Raw genomic sequence first — 23472 nt, forward strand, 5'->3', positions numbered from 1 at the left:
AGAGGCTCTCGGCTGCCAGATTCAGCTAGAAAGGAACCAGTCCCAGTCCAGTCACACTTGGGAGTGGGGAGCAGGTGGCAGCCAGGACTCCTGGAGTCCTGCCATCCTTGGGACCTGGGACAGAGGGAGTCAGGACACAGCGAGTCAGGACACAGCCCAGGAGCAGGACGGGAGACTGGAGGAGAGAGACTGGACTGAGAGGGGAGAGGGGGAGGAAGAGGAAGAGAGGCAGGATCAGAGAGCCTGGCACACGGAGGAGCCGGGCGAGGAAGGAGAGAGTAGGGAAAGAAACCCAAGAGAAGGGGGGGGGGGGGGAGAGAGAGAGAGAGAGACCAAGAACGGGACTGACTACTAAGCAGAGGCTGATGGCTGAGGAGACGAAAAGGGAGGTTCTGGGACTGAAACCAAAAGGTGACCTTATCAGGGAAGCAGAGGAGAGGCCACTCCAGCGAAGCCCAGCTCCAGCTCTGGCCCTGGCTCCAGCAGGTCAGCTGGCTCCTGGGCAGGTGGGGGGAGGGAGGAGTGGGATGTGGGCATGGCCTGGAGCAGCCTCTCTCTGGGGTCAGGCTGATGATGGGAAGGGCACTTGGAGCCCAGAACTCTGCCCTGACCCTGACCCTGACCCTCCACAACTCACCCAAGGGCTCATGAAGGGAGACAAGTGTGAGGAGCCGGGGCCGGACCCCAAGTCCGCGCCCCCCCTGCAGCCCACGGAGGAGGAGGAGGCCCTGATCGAGTTCCACCGCTCCTACCGAGACCTGTTCCAGTTCTTCTGCAACAACACCACCATCCACGGCGCCATCCGCCTGGTGTGCTCCCAGCACAACCGCATGAAGACGGCCTTCTGGGCCGTGCTCTGGCTCTGCACCTTTGGCATGATGTACTGGCAGTTCGCCCTGCTGTTCGAAGAGTACTTTAGCTACCCTGTCAGCCTCAACATCAACCTCAACTCCGACAAGCTTGTCTTCCCGGCTGTTACCGTCTGCACCCTCAATCCCTACAGGTCAGTTGGTCCCCCCCAGCACTTCCTGGTGCCTGCCAGGGTAGCGCAGAGGGTACCGAGGTGTCCACTGGGCAGGCAGACCCTCAGGCCCAGGGGTAGAAGCCAAAACTGTCCCCAGGCAGGCCTCCCTTGGGGCAAGATTGGGAGCTCCCCACTTGCTGGGCTGGCGGTTCATTCCGGTGGAGCTTTCCTAGTGCCCATGGCTTATTCAAAGTGTGGTTGTTGGACTGCCAGTGCCTTCCTCCTCCCTTCCTCCCGCAAGCAGTAGGGGGCCCGGGTGAGGTCAAGATGCTGGTAACTTCCCAAAGGGCAGTGTGGAGGTCATCCCCATTCTTTCCTGGGAGGGAGAGGAGAGCAAAGACCAGGGCCTCTTCCTCCAGAGAAGAACCTGTCTCAGGTGCTATGGTGTGGGTGGTGGGAGCGGGCAGGGGCTAGACCCTGCTACGTCTATCTTGGGTCAGACGGGGAGTTGGTGTTGGAGAAAGCAAAGTGAGGGATGGCGGCAAAGCAACGGTGAGCCTTGAGATTGGGGGTGGGGAGTTAGGGAGCCAGTAGGAGAATGGGACAGGATAGCTGTTGCCCTGTTCCCTTGTCCAGCTGGTCGCCCAAAGACCCAGGCGAAAACGGGGAGGTGACCCCTGCCCAGGAACCTGGGTGTGTCCTCAAGTTTTTGGTTTCACCAGTGCTTTTTGCCAATGTTTGGTCTGGAAGCCAGAGGGGGTGGTAAAGTGTGGAGAAGAAAGGAGGGTGAGGCTGGGTGTTTGTCTATACCTTGTGTTTGTGGTCACTCAGTCATGCAGCACGGTGGGAACGCCTGCCGCCAGCCAGACACAGTGCTAGGCACCTGGCAAACGGGCTTCTCAATAACTCGTACAATTTCCATGGAAGGCCAGGTAATTTGCTGGGTACTGGGAAAGAGAAAATGGCAGCGCTAGGCATATAGACAAATGCCGGCAGCGCACTGTGGCTAGTTATAGTAAAAATTGTGTGAAGTCTAGTCTCTACCTTCAAGGAGTGGAAGATTTATGGGTGCGTGTGTTTGCAATTGTGTGAGTGTGTGTATGTGGGTGAGCAAACACGTTGGGTAGGCGTGCAATGGAGGATTGGGTTTGGTCACATGTTGGCGGTGAAGGTCCCCATATATTCTGTTGTATCCAAAGGTGTGTCTTGGGCTAATAAGGGTTGGGACGTCCTGTCCTGCAGGGAAAAAACTGCTGGGCTGTTTTGTAGAGTGTCCAGGGTAAGGGGCCATTTACTACGAAGCTGCTTTTACTACTGAGTCCTCCGCAGGCCCTTCCTTTAATTCTCCCAACAATCCTCCAAGACAGGTACGATTAATACCCCACTGTACACTTGAGGAAACGGAGGCAAAAGGAGACAACTCACAAGGCCACAGAGATAGTAACGGACCTGGGACTGACCCTCTGTTTGCCTGATCACAAACCCCTACCTCTTCTCAAGACCCGAGACTCGGGATGTAGAATAAATGAAGTTTCCTGAGATGTTTACATGTCATTTCCCAGGTCTTTATTATTCCTCCCCCAGCCTTGTTTCTCGTCCCTGGGTAGCCACTGGCTATGCTCCTCTTCTTCTTGGCCCTCTATCGCTCTCCTGCCCTAACCCTTCCCCCATTTTCCCCACCCCTCGTCGCCTCTGGCCTTGGTGGAGAGGAGGGATACTGGACTGCTCTGAGCTAGCAGGGAGGAAAGGGCTAGCAAGCAGGAGGGACAACAGGCAGAGTAGTAGGTGCTCAACAGATATTGTGGTTGAAAGATGTAGGTGAGAAATGGAGAGGGCAGGGGTGAATCTGTTGAGGCCTGCATATTTTCTAAGGTTCTGTTGGGTGCAGGCCCTGGACAGTCCAGGAAAAAGCCTCAGAGAATGAAAACCAGATCCTCTGCCGCCATGTGCCTGAAGGCTGGGAGACAGGCACCCATACAGAATGAATCCCTTGTGCCCAGCCGGTGTGGCTCAGTGGTTGAGCACTGACCTATGAACCAAGAGGTCACAGTTCAATTCCCCGTTAGGGCACATGCCCAGGATGCAGGCTTGATCCCCAGTAGGGGTTATACTAAAGTCAGCCCATCAGTGATTCTCTTTCATCATTGATGTTTCTATCTCTCTCTCCCTCACCCTTCCTCTCTGAAATCAATTTTAAAAAAAGAAAGGAAAAAAAGAAAGAATCCCTCGTGCATGATGGTCTGGGCTGCTGCAGGGCCTAGTGGAGAGAGCACCCAGGAAGGGAGGAGAGTCAGGGGAAGCTCCTCAGTGCAGGGGAAGGTTATTGAATACCTACCATGTGCTCGACCTGATACTGGATGCTTTACAAGCACTATCTCAGTTAATCCTGACAAGCCCATGGAGGCAGGCATTATTATTATTTCCACTTTGCAAATGAGGAAATGGAGGCGAAACAATTGAGCAAGGTCACACAGCAAATAAAGCAACAACAAGAGCTAAAACTTATATAGTCTTAATATGTGCCAGACAAATTAAATTCTACATTCATTATTTAGTCCTCACCACAGACCTCTGAAGTAGGTACTAGTATTACTCTCATTTTATAGAAGAGGAAACTGAGGTTATTTAACTCGCCCAAGTTAACACAGGAAGCAGGTAGTAAACCTGGGATTAAAAAACAATCCCCCTACCCCCATCCCCAGAAGCCAGTGCCTCCCAGGTTAGCAGCTGAGTAACAAACCAGTTTGATTTCAAAGCTCTTTCTTCCATTGCACTTTAAGGAGGGGCCAGGTAGGGGCATCCAGTGTTGGGGAGGCGGGTGTGTGAAGGAGGATGGGCGGCTGGTGAGGGTCCCTGGGGAACAGCAGCAGTAAGAGGAGGGGGTACAAGTCAGGAGTACAGGAGGGAGGGGTCTAGGGCTGTTGGCTTCTGTTCAAGGAGAGAGGCAGGGGTGGGTGGATAAGTTAATGCAGCCTGGTAGGTAGTGACCAAAGTGTGAATCATGTTAGTGGTAGGTGCAGGAGGCAGAGGTGAGATGAATGGCTCCTACAGGGGAAGAAGGGAGGAGTAGACAAGGTAACTGACTGAATGAGGCAAAATCAGACCAGGGATGCCCACTTGGCAGCTGGGCAGCGCCAGCAGAGAGGGAGGAAGGAGGAGGAGGTGCAGGATTCTGTGCTGCTTCGTAACTTCCAGGAAAGGGGATAAAGGCTAAAGACTTACCACTCTAAGCAAGGATGTTCTAAGAGTCCAAGGTAAAGGGTCAGACACTGTGGTTCCGTTCTTTCCGGCCAACACAGGAGAGGGTTTTGTTCACCCAAGAGAGAGGGCCAGTCTTCCCATCAATGGAAAACAGAGAACATAATTTTTCATCCAATTCTTAGAAGGATTTAGGCTTGAGCTATGGAAGGACTTGAGGTTCTTAACAACGAAGGAGGTCATGGAATCTCTGGAGATGGCAGAGCAGGAGGCAGTGCAGCAGGAATGGGGTGAGGAGGGGGACAGTTCCCCAAAGGGTGAAGCTGCAGGGAGGGCGGGCAGGGATCTGAGCTAGGTCTTCCTGTCCCTACCTGGTGGGGAGACCTGCACTTTCTGCAGGATCCAGAAACCAGGGTCTGGGGTGGCAGGCCTAGCAGGGACAGAAACCCAGACCCTTAAAGCTGACTCCTCCCACTGTCCCCTCAGTGATGGGCGCAGGAACCTCACTACCTCTGGGAAGCTGCTGTAAGAAAGTTCTTCCTCAGTTAAAGCTGCAGCTGACCTCATGATAGTATCTACCCTTTGGTCTCGGTTCTGTCTCTTTGAAGCAACCCTAAAGACATCGCCTCCTTCTTTTCCCAGCGGTCATCAGCTCCGGTGCCCCTAGGAGAGCAGAAACTGTGTTGCAGCTTGCAAAGTCCACTGTTGTTTTTTGATCCTCGTAACCAGCTTGTTAGTTGAGGAGGGAAATATCACCCTCTAGTCAGATGAGAAAATGGAGGCTCTGAGATCACCTAACTGTTAAGTGGAGGGGTCAGAATTGGAATCTGGTCTTAGGCTCCACTTTTGTTAAGACCAGAGTCACATGATAGATACCTGGCAGGCAGTGTTCCTGTGCCTCCTTAGCGTTTTCTTCTCAATAGTATGAATAGTAACAGTAATGATAATAAAACCAACAGCAGCAGTTGTACCGTACCTACTCGGCCAGGTGTTTTGAGCTGTACTCTTCATGAGTTAGCTCATTTCATCCTCATGGCAACTCCGTGCAGCAGGTCCTATCAATACTCCCATTGTATAGATGGTGAAACAGAGGCACAGAGGATAAGTAACTTCTCCAAGGCTAACTGTCTAACTTGGCAAGGCTATGAACCTGGTTAGAACGTAAAGGGTCAGCCACTGTGGTTCCTGTGGCTTTTCCCTGGATGGAATGGTTTCTAGAGCTCTCACTACCCTAGTCGTCTATCCGCTGAATAATCATTGGTTTGTGAGCATCTATTACTCTCTCTTTTTTAAAAAAAAATATTTTATTGCTTTTTTACAGAGAGGAAGAGAGAGGGAGTAGAGAGTTAGAAACATCAATGAGAGAGAAACATCGATCAGCTGCCTCTTGCACACCCCCTACTGGGGATGTGCCCACAACCAAGGTACATGCCCTTGACCGGAATCGAACCTGGGACCCTTGAGTCCGCAGGCCAACGCTCTATCCACTGAGCCAAACCGGTTTCGGCCATCTATTACTCTTAAAATGTCACAGCCAGGGCCGCTTCCACATGTGATCTGAGAGCTCAGAACCAACTCTGGAGGGGCAGACTGTACCCAGGGGGCTCACAGGTGAGGAGATACTGTGAATGTAGTGGTGCAGGCCAGGTGCATGTAGGGGCCATGGTGGAGGGAGCATGTCTCCCAACCTGGGAGACAGGTTGGAGGTGCTGAGATGTGGAGGAAAATGGAGCTGGGGAAGCGGCCAAAGAAAGGGAAGTGAAGACTTCTAGGTGATCCCTGGAGGAAGGAGGGAGTGGGCTAGGTCCCCAGATGCACATGGCAGGGGAGGAAGCTGGTGAGTTTCCGATGCCCAGTCCTGTCTCGTACTTCCAGAATGCTGACTGAGAGTGTTCAACTAGGGGCTGCCTGGTGGGTGGGTGTGTGGGATGAGGGTTTGTGCTAATCCCCAGGTTGCCTGTTGAGCATGAGGATCATGTGAGAGGAGATCACCCAGGGGAAAGAGGGAGGAAGGAGGAGACACAGATAGGAAGAGAACAGGGTATCGACTCCAAGTCTCCCAGTGTCCCTGACCCTGCCAGTCTGTCCTGGGTGGAGAAGAAGGGCTGGAGGGGAGATGGCCAGCTGCCAGGAAAGATTTTGCTGCCCAGTCTGAAGTGCTTCCAAGCCCCAAGGCCGAGTAGTAAAAACAGCTGGGGCCATGGATTCCAAAAAGGCTGGGTTCTTATATTACTCCCTATACGTCCTAGCTGAGTGACCTTGGGGGAAGTTGCCTGGTTGATGGGCCTCAGGCCCCTCAAGTGTAAAATGGAGATAGTAATGCCTGCCTGATCGAATTGTGCAATGGTTTACACTCCCCTCCCCAGTGTAGGGCTGCTAGAGCAGATGAGAATGAGAGTGGTGACCATGACCTGGGTAGGAAGTCAGGGTTAGAAGGGTTGGGCTGCCTTGCTGAAGCCCTCTTGTCTGCATTCTACCCCCCTCAGCCCTGGTTACTTCTCTCCTGGGTCCTTCTTCTTGCAGGACATGATCTGATGTAATCAGTGGTTTTTGCTCAGTGGGCAGATTTTTAGCGCTAGGTGTTAACTGAAAGGGAGGGAGCGTTTCTTTATTGAAGGGTGATATTTGAATACTTCTTGCTGCCTCAAGCTAAATAAGGAGAGAGAAGTAGACGTTGGGGAGTGATGGAATTCTGTACTGAGTCTGGGGGCCTTGTCACAGGTGGGAGTCAAGGGGTCAGAATTGGAATCTGGTCTTAGGCTCCACAAAGGTCAACAAAGGCTTCTTTGGAAGAGGCAGGAGGGAGATGAATATGAGGAGGACCACTGAAGGGTGAGCCTGGCATAGGCCGAGCATGGGCTCAATGGAGAAGAGAGATGTGGCTGGAGAAGTGATAGACAGCTTGGTGGTGATGAGAATGGGGAGGTGCAGGAAGCAGAAGAGGGGCACAGAGGGACTTGAGACAAGTTGGGATGGGGGCCCAGGCAGGGATGTGACGGCTCATGTTGTGGAAATAACTCCAGCTAAGTTGGGGCACCTGGATTCTTGCAATGTGACTACAAGGAAGACATTTGGGCTTCTGGGTCCGGTCTGGGTCTTGCTGATATTTGATGGCCTCTTCACCTTGTGTCACTATTTTCTCATTTAACCTCTGAAAGCTTCACATGTAGGCAAATTTAGTGTTAGGCCCATTTTACAGATGAGGAAATAGGTTGGAAATAGGTTGGATTCCTTACCAACATCACACAGTTAGAAAGTGCGACTGGGACACCAGGACCCACATCCAGCTGACTAACTCTGGTCTTCTTTCTGGGGCACCTTTACACCTTCCTAAAATAGCCAGAGCTAGTAGGGACACAGTGAAGGGCAGTGTGATGGTTAGAGAGCTTTCTGACCCACTTCCGCATTGTGTGACCTTGAACAAGTCCCCTGCCTCGGGTTTTTCATCTGTAAAAGGGAATGGCAATAGTAGTAGCTAACAGTGGCTAATAGTATGCTGAATTACTCTGAAGATTACATTAAATAATGTACATTCGAATACCACAGTGCCTAGCTCAATAAGTACTAGCTATTACAGCTATTCTTTTAATTACCAGTAACAAAAAAAATCTCTCAGAATATCAAACACACACCTTTAACCTGAGCTTCATTTTCTCCTATTAGGGGATGAGGCTGCAGCTGGAGCTGCCAGAGGTCTTTATATTTCAGGAAGAGTTCTTCCTTAGATATTTATTCCCCAAATGTCTGTCTGCCTATCCCAAGGTCATGAAGATTTTTTATATATATATTTCCTCTCTCTCTTCTAGAGTCTTTATGGTTCTGAATTTTATGCTTAGGTCTATGCCTTAATTTTTGTGTATGAACTGAGGTAGAGGTTGAAGTTCATTTTTCTCCCCAGTACAGTATACAAATTGTTCCAGCACCAAATGTTTAAAAAAATTTATTTTATTGCCTCATCTGGTGTGGCTCAGTTGGTTGAGCGTCATCCCATTCACCAAAAGGTCACTGGTTCAATTCCCGGGCAGGGCACATACCTAGGTTTTGGGTTCCATCCCAGGTCGGTGTGCGTGCAGGAGGCAACTTATCTATTGCATTGATGTTTCTCTCTCTCCCTCTCCGTCTCCCTTCCTCTCTCTCTAAAATCAATAAACACACACACACACACACACACACACACACACACACACACACACACACATTTTCCCCATTGAATTGGACTGGTGTTTTAGGGAAAAATCAGTTGATCATATATGTGTGAATTAATTTCTGGACTTTATTCTGTTCTATTTATCTACTGTCTGTCCTTACATAAGCACTACACCATTTTGATTATTGTGGTTTTATAGTAAGTCTTAGAGTCAGGAAGAGTAAGTACTCCAACTCTGCTCTTCTTTTCTAAAATTGTTTTGGCTTTCTGAATTCTTTCCATTTTCATGTAAGTCTTAGGACCAGTCAGCCAATTTATTTAAAAAATATTTGCTGACGTTTTTATAGGGATTGTGTTGAATCTAAAGATATATTTGGGAGACATCTTAACTCCATTGAGTTTCTGATCCATAAACATATATAACTCCATTTTTTGGGTCTTTGCTCTCAGCAGGATTTTTAGTGTAGAGGTTGGTCTTGCACCTCTTTCATTAAATTTATTTCTAGTATTTCATGTTGTTTATGCTATTTAATATGGTGCTTTTATGATTTCATTTCCCAGTTTTTTGTTGCTAGTATGTAGAAATAGGATCAATTTTTGTGTATCGATGTTGATCCTGAAACCTTGTTTAATTAATCTATTAGTTCTAGGTGTGTGTGCGTGTGCGTGTGCATGTGTGTGTGTTTTGTTTTGGAAGGTTCTATCCCTAAAACAGTGCTACTCTGTACTTTCATGATAGAGATGGTAAGAGGACCAGTATTAGGAAGGAATGTGATTATTTATACTGCACAGTGTTTAACTTAGGGAGTTTGGGCCCCACCCAAAACTCATTAAAATCTAATCCTGGTGGGGAGGGGCAGTTAGTGTGCAGCGTTGGTATTTTTTGAAGTTCCTCGGTAGAAGTGCAATTGAGAGCCCCTGGTTTAGAAGGTGCGGGGTGGCAGACTGGCCCAAAGGCCACCCTCCCCTGAAGGGGATCCGGGTGGGATGAGTGATGGGCTCAGGTCAAGGCCACCCCCTCTTCTGTCTTGGGAAAGGGTACACAGTTCCGGGTTCCCTTCTAGGCCGCGGCGAGTGGGAGGACAGCGCCTCATCGACCGGCGCCGCCTGCCTCTCCCTTTCAATAAACAGGACACTGGCCACAATAAATGCCGTCACCGCTGGGGCTCACAGTCGCCTCCGCTAACCCTGGCGGACACACCTCTCCATCCCCCCTCCCCCGCCTCACCAGTTTCAGACGAGGAAACTGAGGCCCAAAGGCCAGGCATTCGCGCGAGGCTGCTCCCTAGTCCGACCCTTTCCCCATCGCCCCTCCAGGTACACGCAAATTAAAGGGGAGCTGGAGGAGCTGGACCGCATCACAGAGAAGACGCTCTTCGACTTGTACAAATACAACTCCTTTAACACCCTCGGGGGCCATCCCCGCGGCCGCCGCGGCCTCCGCGAGACCCTGCCGCACCCCCTGCAGCTCCTGTGGGACCCGGCCTCGCCCCCCGTGGCCCGCAGAGCCCGCAGCGCGGCCTCCAGCTTGCGGGACAACAACCCCCAGGTGAACTGGAAGGACTGGAAGATCGGCTTCAAGCTGGTAAGGCCCCGCCCCCGGCCACCGCAGGCCCCGCCCACCCCACCCACAGGCCCCGCCCCTCAGTCCCCGCCCCCCGGCCCGACGTGCGCAGCCCAGGCCCTTCCGGTTCCGTCCACGCCCTGGACCCCGCGCCCTTTCCCAACCCCGCCTCTGTTGGCTAGTGATGAGGCAGCGATTCGTCAGCTTGCTGTCAAAATGAACACATTTTGAAAAATAAAACGAAATAACATCTCTCTGAGCGCCAGCTGGTGGGGTCTCTCCTCTCCGGGACTTCTGTGGGAGCGTTTAGGTGGCCGGAAGTCAAATCTGCTATGGAAAATGCCCCTTTCTGAAACACAGGTCCCACTGGTGGGACTTACTTGGGTACCTCCAGTGTGATAGGGAACCCGGGTTTTGCAGGTCTCAGGCAGAGAATAAGGAGACTGTGAAAACGCAGACTTAAGATTTGTTTTAATAAAAAATTTTAAAAAATAGAGAAAGGCCATATCACCCTGAATACGCCCCATCTCTTTCTCTAAAAAAGAAAAGAAAAAGAAGAGAGAAAAAAAAAAAAAAGAGAGAGGAAGAGGAAGTGGGAGAGCAGCAGGGGGAAGAAGAAAGAGAAGCTTCCTTTAATCATAGCTAGCTAGTCCTAGCTCTGTTGCTGGGACAAACCTGTTGATCCCTCAGCCTTCCCATCAGTGAAATGGGGAGAAGAATCCTTGCTCCACTCTCTGGCAGAGACTGTATAAATGATAGCTCCTAGTCTCCTCGGCCTCCCACTCCCTTAATCCCATGCCCTCTGGTCCACTCTCCTCCCAGTTTCTGCTCCTCTCTGCCTTCTGTTCTGGTCTACTCCTGGTTCCCCACTCCTGTCTGTCAGTCCTCAGGACCCCAGACCATTCAGTCCTTGATCTTGGCCCTGCTGCCTGACCCCTGCTGCTGGCCCTCTGACGCTCTGGTCTCTGTTTCCAGTGTAACCAGAACAAATCCGACTGCTTCTACCAGACATACTCATCAGGGGTGGATGCGGTGAGGGAGTGGTACCGCTTCCACTACATCAACATTCTGTCGAGACTGCCAGACTCCTTTACATCCCTGGAGGAGGACAAGCTGGGCAACTTCATCTTCAGCTGTCGCTTCAACCAGGCCTCCTGCAGCCAGGCGTGAGTCTGTCTTGCCTGCCTCTGTGCTCCCCACCCACCGTGTCTCCCTCCCAGAGCCAGTCTGAGGCCCAGCATGAGTGGCACCAGGAAATGCTTGTTGACTAAATAAATGCCTGTAAAGAGGAGGGGATGCATTGATTTCAGGTCCAAACCTCTGTCCCCGGATCATTCTGTAGGACTTCTGCTGCTCCCTGCAGGGCTGGGTCTGAGTGAGGTAGCCTCAGATAGCTGCCCTGGGAAGGTTGGGGTTGAGATCCAGCTTTGAGAAACCAAGGGCTGGAGGCATGGTTCCCTGTCTATCTAAGGCCTCTTTCTCACTAGCATCAAACTCAAAAGTGCCCAGAAGGGTGTCTGGTTCCATCCCCCACTTTCTCAGATGAGATGGGCAGTAGTGTGGTGGGCATAGCATGGATTGAGTGAGGGGTTAAACCTGAGTTCCTGCTTTGGCTCTGTTACTTCCTGACCAGGTGACTCTGGGCATTTCAAATCACTCTTCAGAACTTGTTTCTTTGTTTGTAAAATGGGCTGAAAATTAGATTTATTCAATGTTCATGCAACAAATAGTTTTGACTGTCTAGGCTATGTGTCAGTCACTGGTCTAGGCATTTGGGATGCATCAAAGAAGAAAATATTTATAATCCTTGCCCTTTTGGCATGTTTACTCCAGTGATGAAGATGGTGATAACATACATCTCCAAGTGCATGAGATGTCAAATTCTAGGGCACTTAGTAAACTACAATGAATGTTGGGTCTTATTACTCTGTACTCAAGCAGGAGAAGTGACTTGCCCTAGGCCACCAGGCCAGCCCAGGGATTCTTTCTGTTAAGATTCCTGTCATAATGACCTTGTAAAGAGGTCATGGCAGCTGCTAGCTCTCTGAGGGCTGGGAGAGGCTAGGAGTAAGGGAAGTTTCCTTCTGTAGTCTCTGTCTCCTCCTACCCCCACTTTTCCCTCCCTGATTCGGATCCTTAATTTTCAGGTGCCATCTCCTTGCCTCTGCCTGGCTGAGGAAGGGTGTTGAGGCATCCTCTCCACACTACAGGGAGCCCTTCTCTCCCATGTCGCTGCTGAATGGCCGCAGGGCCAGGTGTCACCTGCTTCTGCCTCCACCCCTCACCTGGCACACACACTCTGCCCAGCACACGATTTTGTTCCTGCCTCTAGTCTTGTGTTTGTTTGAGGACAGGAGCTACCAGCTGGGAAGTGAGACAGAAGCAGCACCTGAGCCTGGGTCAGCTCACAATTGCCACCCAGTCTCTCTGTCTGTCACCTTCCCACTGATCCTTTCACTCTGCCTGTCCTATCCTCCTACCTCCCTATCAATGGAAAGACCAAAGTTCATCTCAGTCTTGATGCTTAGGTCACTTCCTTAGCTCAGAGCCTCATTATTTCTCACCTAGGTTATTATTACCACCATCACCACCCCCTCCCAATTTGTCTTTCTGCCTCTATATCCTCTCTTCATTCTGTAATAACCAGAAGCTTTATACATCACTCTTCTTACTTGAATTCACTGTACTTAACTGTACCAGTTAGTGCTGTTTGATATCCTTCAACATCTCTCATGGCCTTCAGAATCAATTGAAGCTCTTTATCATGTCATTCTCACCCAACTCTTCTCCCCGATGTCAGGCACCCTTTCCCCTTCTCTCAATATTTTTTTTCTTTATATATATATATTTTTTATTGATTTCAGAGAGGAAGGGAGACAGAGAGAGTGATAGAAACATCAACGATGAGAGAGAAACATCAATCGCTGCCTCCTGCACACCCCCTACTGAGGATCGAGCCTGAAACCCAGGCATGTGCCCTTGACTGGACTCAAACCTGGGACCCTTCAGTCTGCAGGCCAACGCTCTATCCACAGAACCAAACCAGCTAGGGCTCAACATTTTTTTTTTCTTTAAAAACAAATTTATTGAGATATAACTCACATACCATTAAAACCAACCTTTTAACATACACCATTCAGTGTTGTTGATGTTGTTTTTTTGGTATGTTCAAAGACTTTTGCAACCATTACCACTGATTTAATTTATTTATTTAAATACATTTTATTGATTTTTTTACAGAGAGGAAGGGAGAGGGATAGAGAGTTAGAAACATCAATAAGAGAGAAACATCGATGATCTGCCTCCTGCACACCCCCCACTGGGGATTGAGCCCGCAACCCAGGCATGTGTCCTTGATCGGCATCAAACCGAGACCCTTCACTCCGCAGGCTGACGCTCTATCCACTGAGCCAAACCGGCCAGGGCCATTACCACTAATTTTAGAACATCTTCACCCCAAAAAGAAACCCTGTACTTATTAGCAGTCATTCCCTATTCCCTCCTCTCCTCTAAGCCCTGGAAACCATTAATCTACTTTCTGTGTCTATAGATTTTCCTACTGTAGATCTGTCATATAAATGTATCATACATGTGTTCTTTTGTATCTGGCTTCTTTCACTTAGCCCAAAGTCTTCAAGGTTCATCCATGTTGCAGCATGTATCAGTACTTCATTCCTTTCTGTGGCTGAATAATATTCCATTGTATGGATATACCACATTTTGTTTATCTATTCCTTAACTGATGGACTTTTTGTTTTTCACCCCCACTTTCTGGCTATTATAAATAATGCTGCTATGAACATTCCTGTATAAGTTTTTGTATGGATGTTTTTATTTCTTTTAGGTGTATACCTAGGAGTGGGATTGCTGGGTCATATGGTAATTCTATGTTTAACATTTTGAGGAACTGCCAGACTGTTGTCTAAGTGGTGGTGCCATTTTACATTCCCACCAGCAATATATGAGAGTTCTAAATTCTTCACATCCTCCATTTGTTATTGTCTGTCTTTTTTACTTTAGCCATCTTTTTTTAAAAATTTGATTTGAGAGAGAGGAAGGAAAAGGGAGAGAGGGAGAGGGAGAGGGAGAGGGAGAGAGAGGAGAGAGAGAGAGAGAGGTATTTGTTGTTCCACTTATTATGAAGACACTTGTTGATTCTTGTATATGCCCTGACTGGGGATCAAATGACAATCTAACCAACTGAGCTATCTGGCCAGAGCTGACTTTCACCATCTTAATAAATCCCTATAATGTTAATAGTAAACTTATATAGCTCTTCCTAAGTGCTAAGCACTGTTCTGAGAGTAATTTAATCCTCATAACACCCCTGTGAGGTAAGTAGTATTCTATTTTACAGATAAGAAACAGAGAGATAAAGTAATTTTGTTGGTCCCACAGCTAATACTTGTTAGAGTTATGATTCAAATATAAGTCATTTAGTTCTGGAGTCTGTGCTCTTCATGTTATACTGCTTCTCATATATTCTTACAATGTACTTAGTGTGTATCTCTTCGTATTTGTTTTTGCACAATGTGTATGTAATATAAATGGTGTGTTGTATATCTCATTTCATCTCTTACTATTTTTCTTTTTTTACTAAGCTCTCATTTTAAGATCCATCCATGTTGCTCCATCTGCTTTGTTACCTGCTGCATAGAGTCCCTAGTGTGCATCCACCACATGGCACCTGTCCCCATCTACCACTGAGCAGGGCTCACAGGCCCTTCAGCCCTGGCCTCTGCTCTCTTTCATAGTTTCCTCTTCCATCCCTCCCTGAATCCACTCTTTGCTCTGGAAATGTTGACTTTCTAGTGCTTCCCAGAATGTGCACCAATATTTCGTTCTTCAAGGCCAATGGGATATTCCAGATCACCTTGTTCCAATCTCCTTATTTTACAACTAGAGGCCCGATGCACAGAAATTTGTGCAAGAGTAGGCCTTCCTTCCCCTGGCTGCCGGCACCGGCTTCACTCTGGCACCCGGGACCTGGGCTTCCCTCGTAGCCCCAGCTTCATCTGGAAGGACGTCTGATCTAATTAGCATATTACACTTTTATTATTATAGACTAGAGGCCTGGTGCATGAAATTCTTGAACAGGGGTGTGGGGGGGGAAGGTGTCCCTCAGCCCAGCCTGCACCCTCTTGTAATCTGGAACCCCTTGGGGGACATCCCTCTCACAATCTGGGACCACTGGCTCCTAACTGCCTGCCTGCCTGCCTGATCACCCCTAGCCACTCTGCCTGCCTGCCTGATCGCCCCTAACCACCTTTGCCTGCCTGCCTGATCGCCCCTAACCACTCACCTGCCTGCCTGATCACCCCTAACCTCCTCTGCCTTGGCCCCTGCCGCCATGGATTCGTCCGGAATGACGTCCAGAAGGTCGTTCGGCTGTCCGGTCTAATTAGCATATTACACTTTTATTATTATAGATGAGAAGAATAAGCTTAGGAAAAATGACCTGCTCAGAGCCATGCAACCAGAACCCTACTCATTTTTGCCTTGGGATCTGTTCTTCCTCTTCTCAGCTCCATGCTCACCACTGGCCTTACTCTCTGCTGTTCCCTTCCATTTCATTCATTCATTTATTAACTATTTACTAACGATCTCCTAAATGCCAAGAACTATGAAATTAACCCAGAGATGATACAGAAATGATTGGGCTCTGGCTCCAGTCCTTAAGGAGATCAGAATCCAAATGGTGAACTATGATTTAGACATGCGAGAAGCTAGGGATACTGCAAGAGTCTCCAAATGCAACACAGTGACCACAAGAGAGGTCACAAGGCCAGGCAGGTCAGGTGGCCTGCTGGGAGAAACCCGGGCTAGAAGGTAAATGACCTGGTTTGAGTCCCAAGTTTGTCATCACTGTTTGTGCCCCATCTTCCTCTTTTGTGCTGTGGAGATGATGCCCTCGCAGGCTGTTGGCACATAGTAGATGACCAGGAAACAAAAGGTGCTGAAAGTCCTCCCTCCCTGGTCCCTTTTCTCTGTGACCCTACTCTCTCTCCCTCCTGAATAGGAATTACTCTCACTTCCACCACCCAATATATGGAAACTGCTACACTTTCAATGGCGAGAACAACTCCAACCTCTGGATGTCTTCTATGCCTGGGGTCAACAATGGTGAGCAACAATGGCTCTCAATCCCTCACCTCTGCCTCAGCCCTTGCTGCTGCCCTGCCCACCCATGTTTACCCACCTTGAGCTCCATCCTAGAGATGCCGTGAGCCTCTGGACATCGCCATAATGTGCCTATCTCAGTCCTGGAAGGAGTCCTCACTGTTCTTTCTCCACTATGGGTACCATGTTGTCCATTCCAGGTGTGATAAGAACCCTGTCCCAGTCCTTCCAGCCCGCCCCCAGAATCCAGCTCAGGGGTTGCCACATCCATTTGTAGGTCTTCCTGCTTTGCTCTCCTTGGAGCATTAGGAACTGGGCAGGGTGGGAGGGTGTTTTCCACCCCCCTAATGCTTTTCCAAGACTTTCCCCCAACTCTGCTCCCTCTACACACCCCAGGTCTATCCCTGACACTGCGCACAGAGCAGAATGACTTCATCCCGCTGCTGTCCACAGTGACCGGGGCCAGGGTAACGGTGCACGGGCAGGATGAGCCTCCCTTTATGGATGATGGTGGCTTTAACTTGCGGCCTGGTGTGGAGACCTCCATCAGCATGAGGAAGGCAAGGATGCTGCCTGGGAAGCCTGGGAGGAGAAACCTAGATGGGCGAGGGGCAAGGGAGAGGGCATGGGAGGTGGACTTGAGAGCCAGAGGCTGAGGAGGGGGATCATGTAGGCTGGGCCTTGAGCACGTGGAGGTCTACAGGAGCAGAAACCAGGGCCGAGGGGCTGGAAGAGTGGACACCAGGAAGAAGGGACCAGAGGAGTGGGCCTTGGATGAGAGTGCTGAGAAGGGATTCAGAACATGCTTAGGATTCCAGGGGATGCTGTGGGCCTGGTGTCCTTGAAAGTGGCACCGAGGTGGACGTTGGGGCCACTGGGAGCATGTTTTGAAATGGGGAGGCAGACAGGAGAGGCTGGCAGGATAGGAGATGCAACCTGAAACTGAGGGAAGACAGAGGGTTCAGGAGGAGGCCTGGGCCACTTGTACTGCTCTGTGACCTCTGACCTCTTGGTGTGTGTGTACTCACAGGAAGCCCTGGACAGACTTGGGGGCAACTATGGAGACTGTACCTATAATGGCAGTGACGTCCCTGTCAAGAACCTTTACCATTCCAAGTACACACAGCAGGTGAGGCCAGTCTGTTTCTATGGCAACCATCTCCCAGGCCTGCCCTGTTGGTCAGTCAAAATGGAAAGGTGTGTGTGTGTGTGTGTGTGTGTGTGTGTGTGAGTGAGAGAGAGAGAGAACAGTGGAAAGAGGGATGGATGTGCAGCACAGAGGATTGTTTGTCCTTCCCTTCTCTGTCTCTTCTGGGCTGTTTGTGGGTGAGAGCAGGCCTGACCTCCTCCCCCCTCACTCTCCTCCCTGTAGGTGTGTATTCACTCTTGCTTCCAGGAGAGCATGGTCAAGGAGTGTGGCTGTGCCTACATCTTCTATCCACGGCCCGAGCATGTGGAGTACTGTGACTACAGGAAGCATGATTCCTGGGGTGAGAGTCCAGGAGGGAGCCCCTGGGCTGCCCATTGACCAGGCCTTTCCTGGGAGCCCTCTCCTCTCAGCACCCTCTGTCTGTGGGGCTGCTTCTGCCTCTCACTGACCCTGATGAATTCTCCCTGTCTCTTGTTTTCCAGTCCTTAGACTGGCCTCTCTCAGTTTTCTACGCACTATCTCTGTCCCTCCCTCACAGTTTCTCCCCTTCTGTTTGGGCTTCTGTGTGTTTATAAAGGAACTAGAAGCCCAATGCATGAAATTTGTGCAAGGGGCTTGGCCCTCGCAGCAGCCCTGGCTGCCTCGCGGCCCCACCCCCCTCCCACTGGTCATTCTGGAAGGTCATTCCTGAAGGTCCGTCCCGGAAGGTTGTTCTGCTGTCTGGTCTAATTAGCATGTTAGCTCTTTATTACATAGGATGGCTCTATTGAAAGATAACTTGCAGCGTAAGGTAGGAAGAGCTTGTGAGATTTTCTTACACATTCCATTTTATGTATGTTTTATAATGTACATAATGTATCAATTCAATAGTAGCAGGTATGTGCTTTATAAACCAAATGCATATACTGGAGTTGCTTATTTAAGAAGTTTTTACCTACGGGAGGGCACAATCAAAGAAGTTTGGAGAGCCCTGGTGTCTCCTCCTTATCCTGGTCTGGGAGTAGACAGATCCCCTTTTCTTTTCACACAGCTGGGCTACTCAGCAGGGAAGCCATGTACTGGGAAGCTGAGAGAGAGAAAACCCTAAACAGGAAACCATGGAAACAGAGGGTTGGCTTTCCTGGTGCACATGCTCTTATCTGTCCCAGCTGACTGGTCCTTCAGGGTCTCCTTCTCCCCAGTTCCCCTGGGACCAGCTCTCCCCCTGTAGGTGGGTGGCTGGCCATTGTTGGAGGACACACACCTTCACACCTCCCAGGACCAGGCAGGGGCCCTGCAGACCCTGGAGTTCCGTGTCTGCCTGTCTCGGCTCTGTCTGGGTGATCTTTGGGCTCTTTCCTTCCCTGGGTCTGCTCCACCCAGCTCTCTCCCCTGCTGGACTTTGTAGTGGTGGCCTCACTTCCCGTGTCTCTGACCTTAGAAAATCATAGTGCATCCGAGCGGGGGTGTATCCTCCTGGCCTCACCTTCTTCTTTCTCAGATAAGCAAGCTGAGACCCCGAGGGGAGACATGGCTCCCTGCCCACTGCTCCCCTCGGCCCCCAAACAGTGAATTCTAAGTGTTTGTGAGTTTGAAGAAGATCTGTGGGAGAAAAATAACAGTACCGATTGCTGAGAAGCTGTGAGGATGAGGGAAAGGCACTAGGTTAAAAATTCAGTCTGTTGCGTTTCCTAAGGACTGCTCACTCCCCAGAGAAAAGGGCCCCGCTGTTTCCCAGTCTTTCTAATTAAAGATCCCCAGTCCTGGTAGACTGAGAAATTTGGGTCAGAAAGGAAGGAGGACTTCCAGACTGGGGGACTAAAAGTAGCAAGAAGGACAACATAACCTTACTTAGACTTCTGCAAATGGGGAGAAGGGGAATCTATAGACGTACTTTTCTTTCTTTCTTTCTTTCTTTCTTTCTTTCTTTCTTTCTTTCTTTCTTTCTTTCTTTCTTTCTTTCTTTTGTAACAGCTTTTTGAGATAATTCAACCCATTTAAAGTGTACAATTCAATTTTAAGATAGTTTTAGGTTTTAGTATAGTCATCAAGTTGTGCAACAATGGCCACAGCCATTTTTATCACGCCAGAAAGAAACTTTGTACCCATTAGCACTCTTCCAGTTCCCCATTCCCTGTGCCCACAGTGCCCTTCTCCCTCCCCGCCCCCACCCTTGGCAAGCACTAGTCTGCTTTCTGTCTCTAGATGTGCCTCTTCTGTACATTTCATACATGTAGGATCATATAACATATGGTCCTTTGTGACTGGGATATTTTCAAGATTCATCCACCTTGTAGCATGTGCAAGAACTTCGTTCCTCTTTACGGCTGAATAATGTTCCGTTGTATGGACAGACCACATTTATTTATTCATTCATCAGTTTATGGACATTTGGGTTTTATATATATATATATATATATATATATATCTATATTTATTTTTTTTTTTTTTACTATTGTGACGGTGAACATCTGTGTACAAGTTTTTGTGTGGACATATGTTTTGTAGTCTCTTGGGTATATACCTAGGAGTGGAATTTCTGAGTCAGATCCTAACTGTATGTTTAAAATTCTGAGGAACTGCCAGACTGTTTTCCAAAGTGGCCACACCATTTTACATGCTCAACAGCAATGTAGGAGGTTCCAGTTTCTCTACAGCAACACTCGCTGTTGTCTTTTTTTAATTGAATTTATTGGGGTGACATTGGTCTTTTGTTCAATTATAGCCATTCTAGTGGGTATGAAGTGATATCTCATTGTGGTTTAATCTCATTATTTTACACAATTTTTCCCGTTCTTCTTTCTGACTTTCTAATTTTTGTTCAAATCCTACACATCTTTACATACGTGTAGTGCGCCCCTCCCCCCCCCCCCCCCCCACACACACACTCAAGTTAGCTTAATTTCTTAAACTGTTTTTGGTGCAGCCACTCAGGAGACATCATTGTAATCTGATACTCTTGTGAAGGGGGTGCCCCGGGATCTTGAGAGGCCTCTTGGGTGTGGGGCAGAGAAGGCTGAGGTGTCCGCTTTGCACCCACAGGCTACTGCTACTATAAGCTCCAGGGTGCCTTCGCCTCAGATCGCCTGGGCTGTTTCACCAAGTGCCTGAAGCCGTGCAGGTGAGTGTCCCCTTCGCCGGGGCACAGGTTGGGCAGCGGGCTGCTTGGCTGGGTGGAATACAGGTACTCAGCTAAGCCTTTGCGTGGGAGGGCCCCACTCCCATTACTGAGTGCCTCTCTCCATTCCCAGTGTGACCAGTTACAAGCTCTCTGCAGGTTACTCGCGATGGCCCTCAGTGACGTCCCAGGTAAAGTGGGGAAGGGGAAGGACAGGGGACGTGTGTATGACACTGTGGTCTTCTCTGGGTATATGTGTGTGGGTGTGTTTGGCCCCACCCCAACTCTGAAGCCTGAAGAGTACGGGTGGCCCCCTTAACACTCCAATTCTTTCCCAGGACTGGGTCTTCCGGATGTTATCCCTGCAGAATAACTACACCATCAAAAACAAAAGGTCAGTCCTACCCTGGTCCCAGCCCCAAGAAAGGAATCCTTGGGAGGGAAATCAAATCTGGAAAGAAGGATTGATACAGTTGATTGGAGGAGGGTGTTTGTGAGGATCCGAGAAGTTAATCCTCTGCCATTTCTTCCCATCCTCTCCCCTACTCCAAAGAAACGGAGTTGCCAAACTCAATGTCTTCTTCAAGGAGCTGAACTACAAAACCAATTCTGAGTCTCCCTCCGTCACGGTATGTCCTGCTTCACTGAGCCTGTGATTTTCTGGGGGGTCAGGGAGAACAAGGGGTTGCCTTTGTTGGGCCAGAGTGTCTGGGCCTTGAAGGTAGGGGACCAAGGAGAGGAGTGAGTGGTGAGGGTGAGGGTGAGGTTGAGAGGGTTGGAAGAAGGGGAACTTGGCTGGGGGATGAAGCCTCTTGGGGTAGTGGGAGGGAAGGATGTGCCAGGTGGGTATGACTTGGACAGAAGGGGGTCAGGAGGCCACCGAGAGGCTGAGAGGGGTGGCTGAGGACCTCAGGTAAGGAGGGATGGGGCTCCTCTGCTGGAGCCCACCCTGGGCCCTCTGCCCCAGTGGTCAGTGTGCCTTTCGCCCTCACAGATGGTCACCCTCCTGTCCAACCTGGGCAGCCAGTGGAGCCTGTGGTTCGGCTCCTCGGTGCTGTCTGTGGTGGAGATGGCGGAGCTCATCTTTGACCTCATGGTCATTACATTCCTCATGCTGCTCCGGAGGTTCCGAAGCCGATACTGGTCTCCAGGCCGAGGGGGCAGAGGTGCCCAGGAGGTGGCCTCCACTCCAGCTTCCTCCCTCCCTTCCAGTGTTTGCCCCCAGCTCCCCTCCTCGGCCTCATCCCTGGCAAGCCCTGATACTTCTCCAACCTTGACTGCCCCTCCACCAGCCTATGCCACCCTGGGCCCCTGTCCAGCGCCATCCAGCTTGACAGGGGCCAGCTCCTCTGTCTTCACTCTGGAGGAGCCCTGAGAGGAAACCTGAGAAGAAAGGAGAGTGTCAGCCCCCAAGGCAAGCAGCTTCCCTTGGTGGGTGGGGACAGACCTTGGCAGGATTAAAGAATGTTTTGGGCTTGTTCTCAGCTGCCCCAACTGCCTTTGGTGTGGAGGAGGAAAGCAGCATGAATAAGGGGCTACAGAAATTGCTTGGAAAACAGGGGCCACAGAAGCTGCCCAGAATTGCCCCTGGCTCATGTCCAGTACCCCCTGGTCCTGCCTCTAGAACACTCTGGCTTCCTCATGCAAGTGGAGAGAAATCTCCTTTTCCCTTGGATCAACCAAGTCAGACTTGGAGCTTTGACAAGGAACGTTCCTAGGAAACAAATGACGACCAGAACAAAACAAACAAGGGCACACAAAGGCATGCCCAGGTTTCCTACCCAAGGATGACTGAAGCCAGCTCTGGACTGGCCCGGCCACACTGCTTTCCAGTGACACGGACATTTGCTCCTCTTCTTGAAGTTGAGTGGGGAACCCCACCCAAAAGCCCCCTTAGTTAGTTCTTGGGCAAGCCCCCTTCCATGACTCCCCAGAGTAGGGGCTGGAGCAGACCAGTGTAGTAAAGGCTTGGCATTTCCAGTTGGACCCAGGACTCTTCCAGCCTCATCTATGCCCCTCCCCTCCCCGCTCCAACACCCCATCCTAGCACTCTGCCTGTATCCTTCACACGTCCGCAAGTCGTCTCAAACTATTTCCTAAACCTGGAAGCTTTCCCCACCATTGGCTGGAGAACTCCTATGCATCCCTTAGAACCCTATGCAGACACAACTACTTCTATGAAGGCTTCTGCCCCATCTTGTCTTCCCCAGAATTGATCACTCCCCTCTTCCCTGGACTCCCGTAGTGCACCAGAACGTTGGTTTGCAATGCTGATTTTGCATTTTACTTTCCTGTTCATTTGTGTCTGCCTCCCCAACTAGACTGTGAGCTCCTTGTGGTCAGGGACTGTTGTTCATTTATGTAACCTCAGGGTCTAGCCCAGTGTCCGACTTGGAGCAAGTAGGCAGGCACTCAATAAATATTTGTTGCAAAAAAATGTCTGGAGAGTTGAATGGGGTGCTCTGAGGGGGTAGGGAGTGGATCTGAGTCCCTGGGTCTCTGCTCAAGCTCCTAGGAGGTCCTGGGGTGGGGGTGAGGGAGACAGACTCCTACCCCTCAGCTTCACTATGGAAATGACCATTCTTCGGGGACCTCAGGAGAGACAAACTATCCTGCTAGTTCCTCCATGAACATGTGCATCTGTTATGTGCCCATCACCATGTCAGGGTGGGAGGGCGAAGACGTGAGCATTCCCCTCAGACCTACTAGGCAGTGCTTGGGATAACTCCCCCACCTCCCCCACCTCCCTCACTCCCATACTCCCCCACCTCCCCCCCTTCCCCCATACTCCCCACCTCCCTCACTCCCATACTCCCCCACCTCCCCCATCTCTCCCACCTCCCTCACTTCCATAATCCCCCACCTCCCCCACCCCATACTCCCCCACCTTCCCCACCCCCATACGCCCCCACCTCCTCCACTTCCCCCACCTCCATACTCCCCCACTTCTCCCACCTCCCTTACTCTCCCACCTCCCCCACCTCCCCCACCCCCATTCTCCTTCACCCGTCCATTGTCTGAACGTCCTTTTCCTCCCAACTTTAGTTACCATCATCAGTAATCTTTCACTCCATTTGCTGAGACCCACCGCTCACCATCCAACATACCGTCCTCATCTGCTCCCTCCCCATCAACTGCACAGTTGTGGTGGAGGAGGATGAGACTAGGCCACATTCTTCTGGACCCTCAAAGCCTGTGTATTCTCATTCTTGCATCATCCTAGAGTGAGAGC

General features: G+C 50.2%; 1 protein-coding gene across 1 annotated transcript; it reads left to right on the forward strand.

Moving 5' to 3' along the window:
* The first annotated feature begins 326 nt into the window (after positions 1–326).
* On the forward strand, positions 327–22671 carry SCNN1A (sodium channel epithelial 1 subunit alpha). The gene is made up of 13 exons (XM_028150331.2): positions 327–486; positions 643–1003; positions 9627–9894; positions 10849–11039; positions 15893–15996; positions 16390–16553; positions 17024–17122; positions 17366–17483; positions 20165–20243; positions 20374–20431; positions 20579–20634; positions 20794–20869; positions 21235–22671. The coding sequence occupies exons 1-13, from the start codon at positions 366–368 to the stop codon at positions 21613–21615; spliced, it is 2076 nt and encodes a 691-aa protein (XP_028006132.2). The 5' UTR covers positions 327–365; the 3' UTR covers positions 21616–22671.
* The last annotated feature ends 801 nt before the right edge of the window (positions 22672–23472 follow it).

This window comes from Eptesicus fuscus, chromosome 7 (genome assembly GCF_027574615.1).
Source record: "Eptesicus fuscus isolate TK198812 chromosome 7, DD_ASM_mEF_20220401, whole genome shotgun sequence".
NCBI classification, from domain to species: domain Eukaryota; kingdom Metazoa; phylum Chordata; class Mammalia; order Chiroptera; family Vespertilionidae; genus Eptesicus; species Eptesicus fuscus.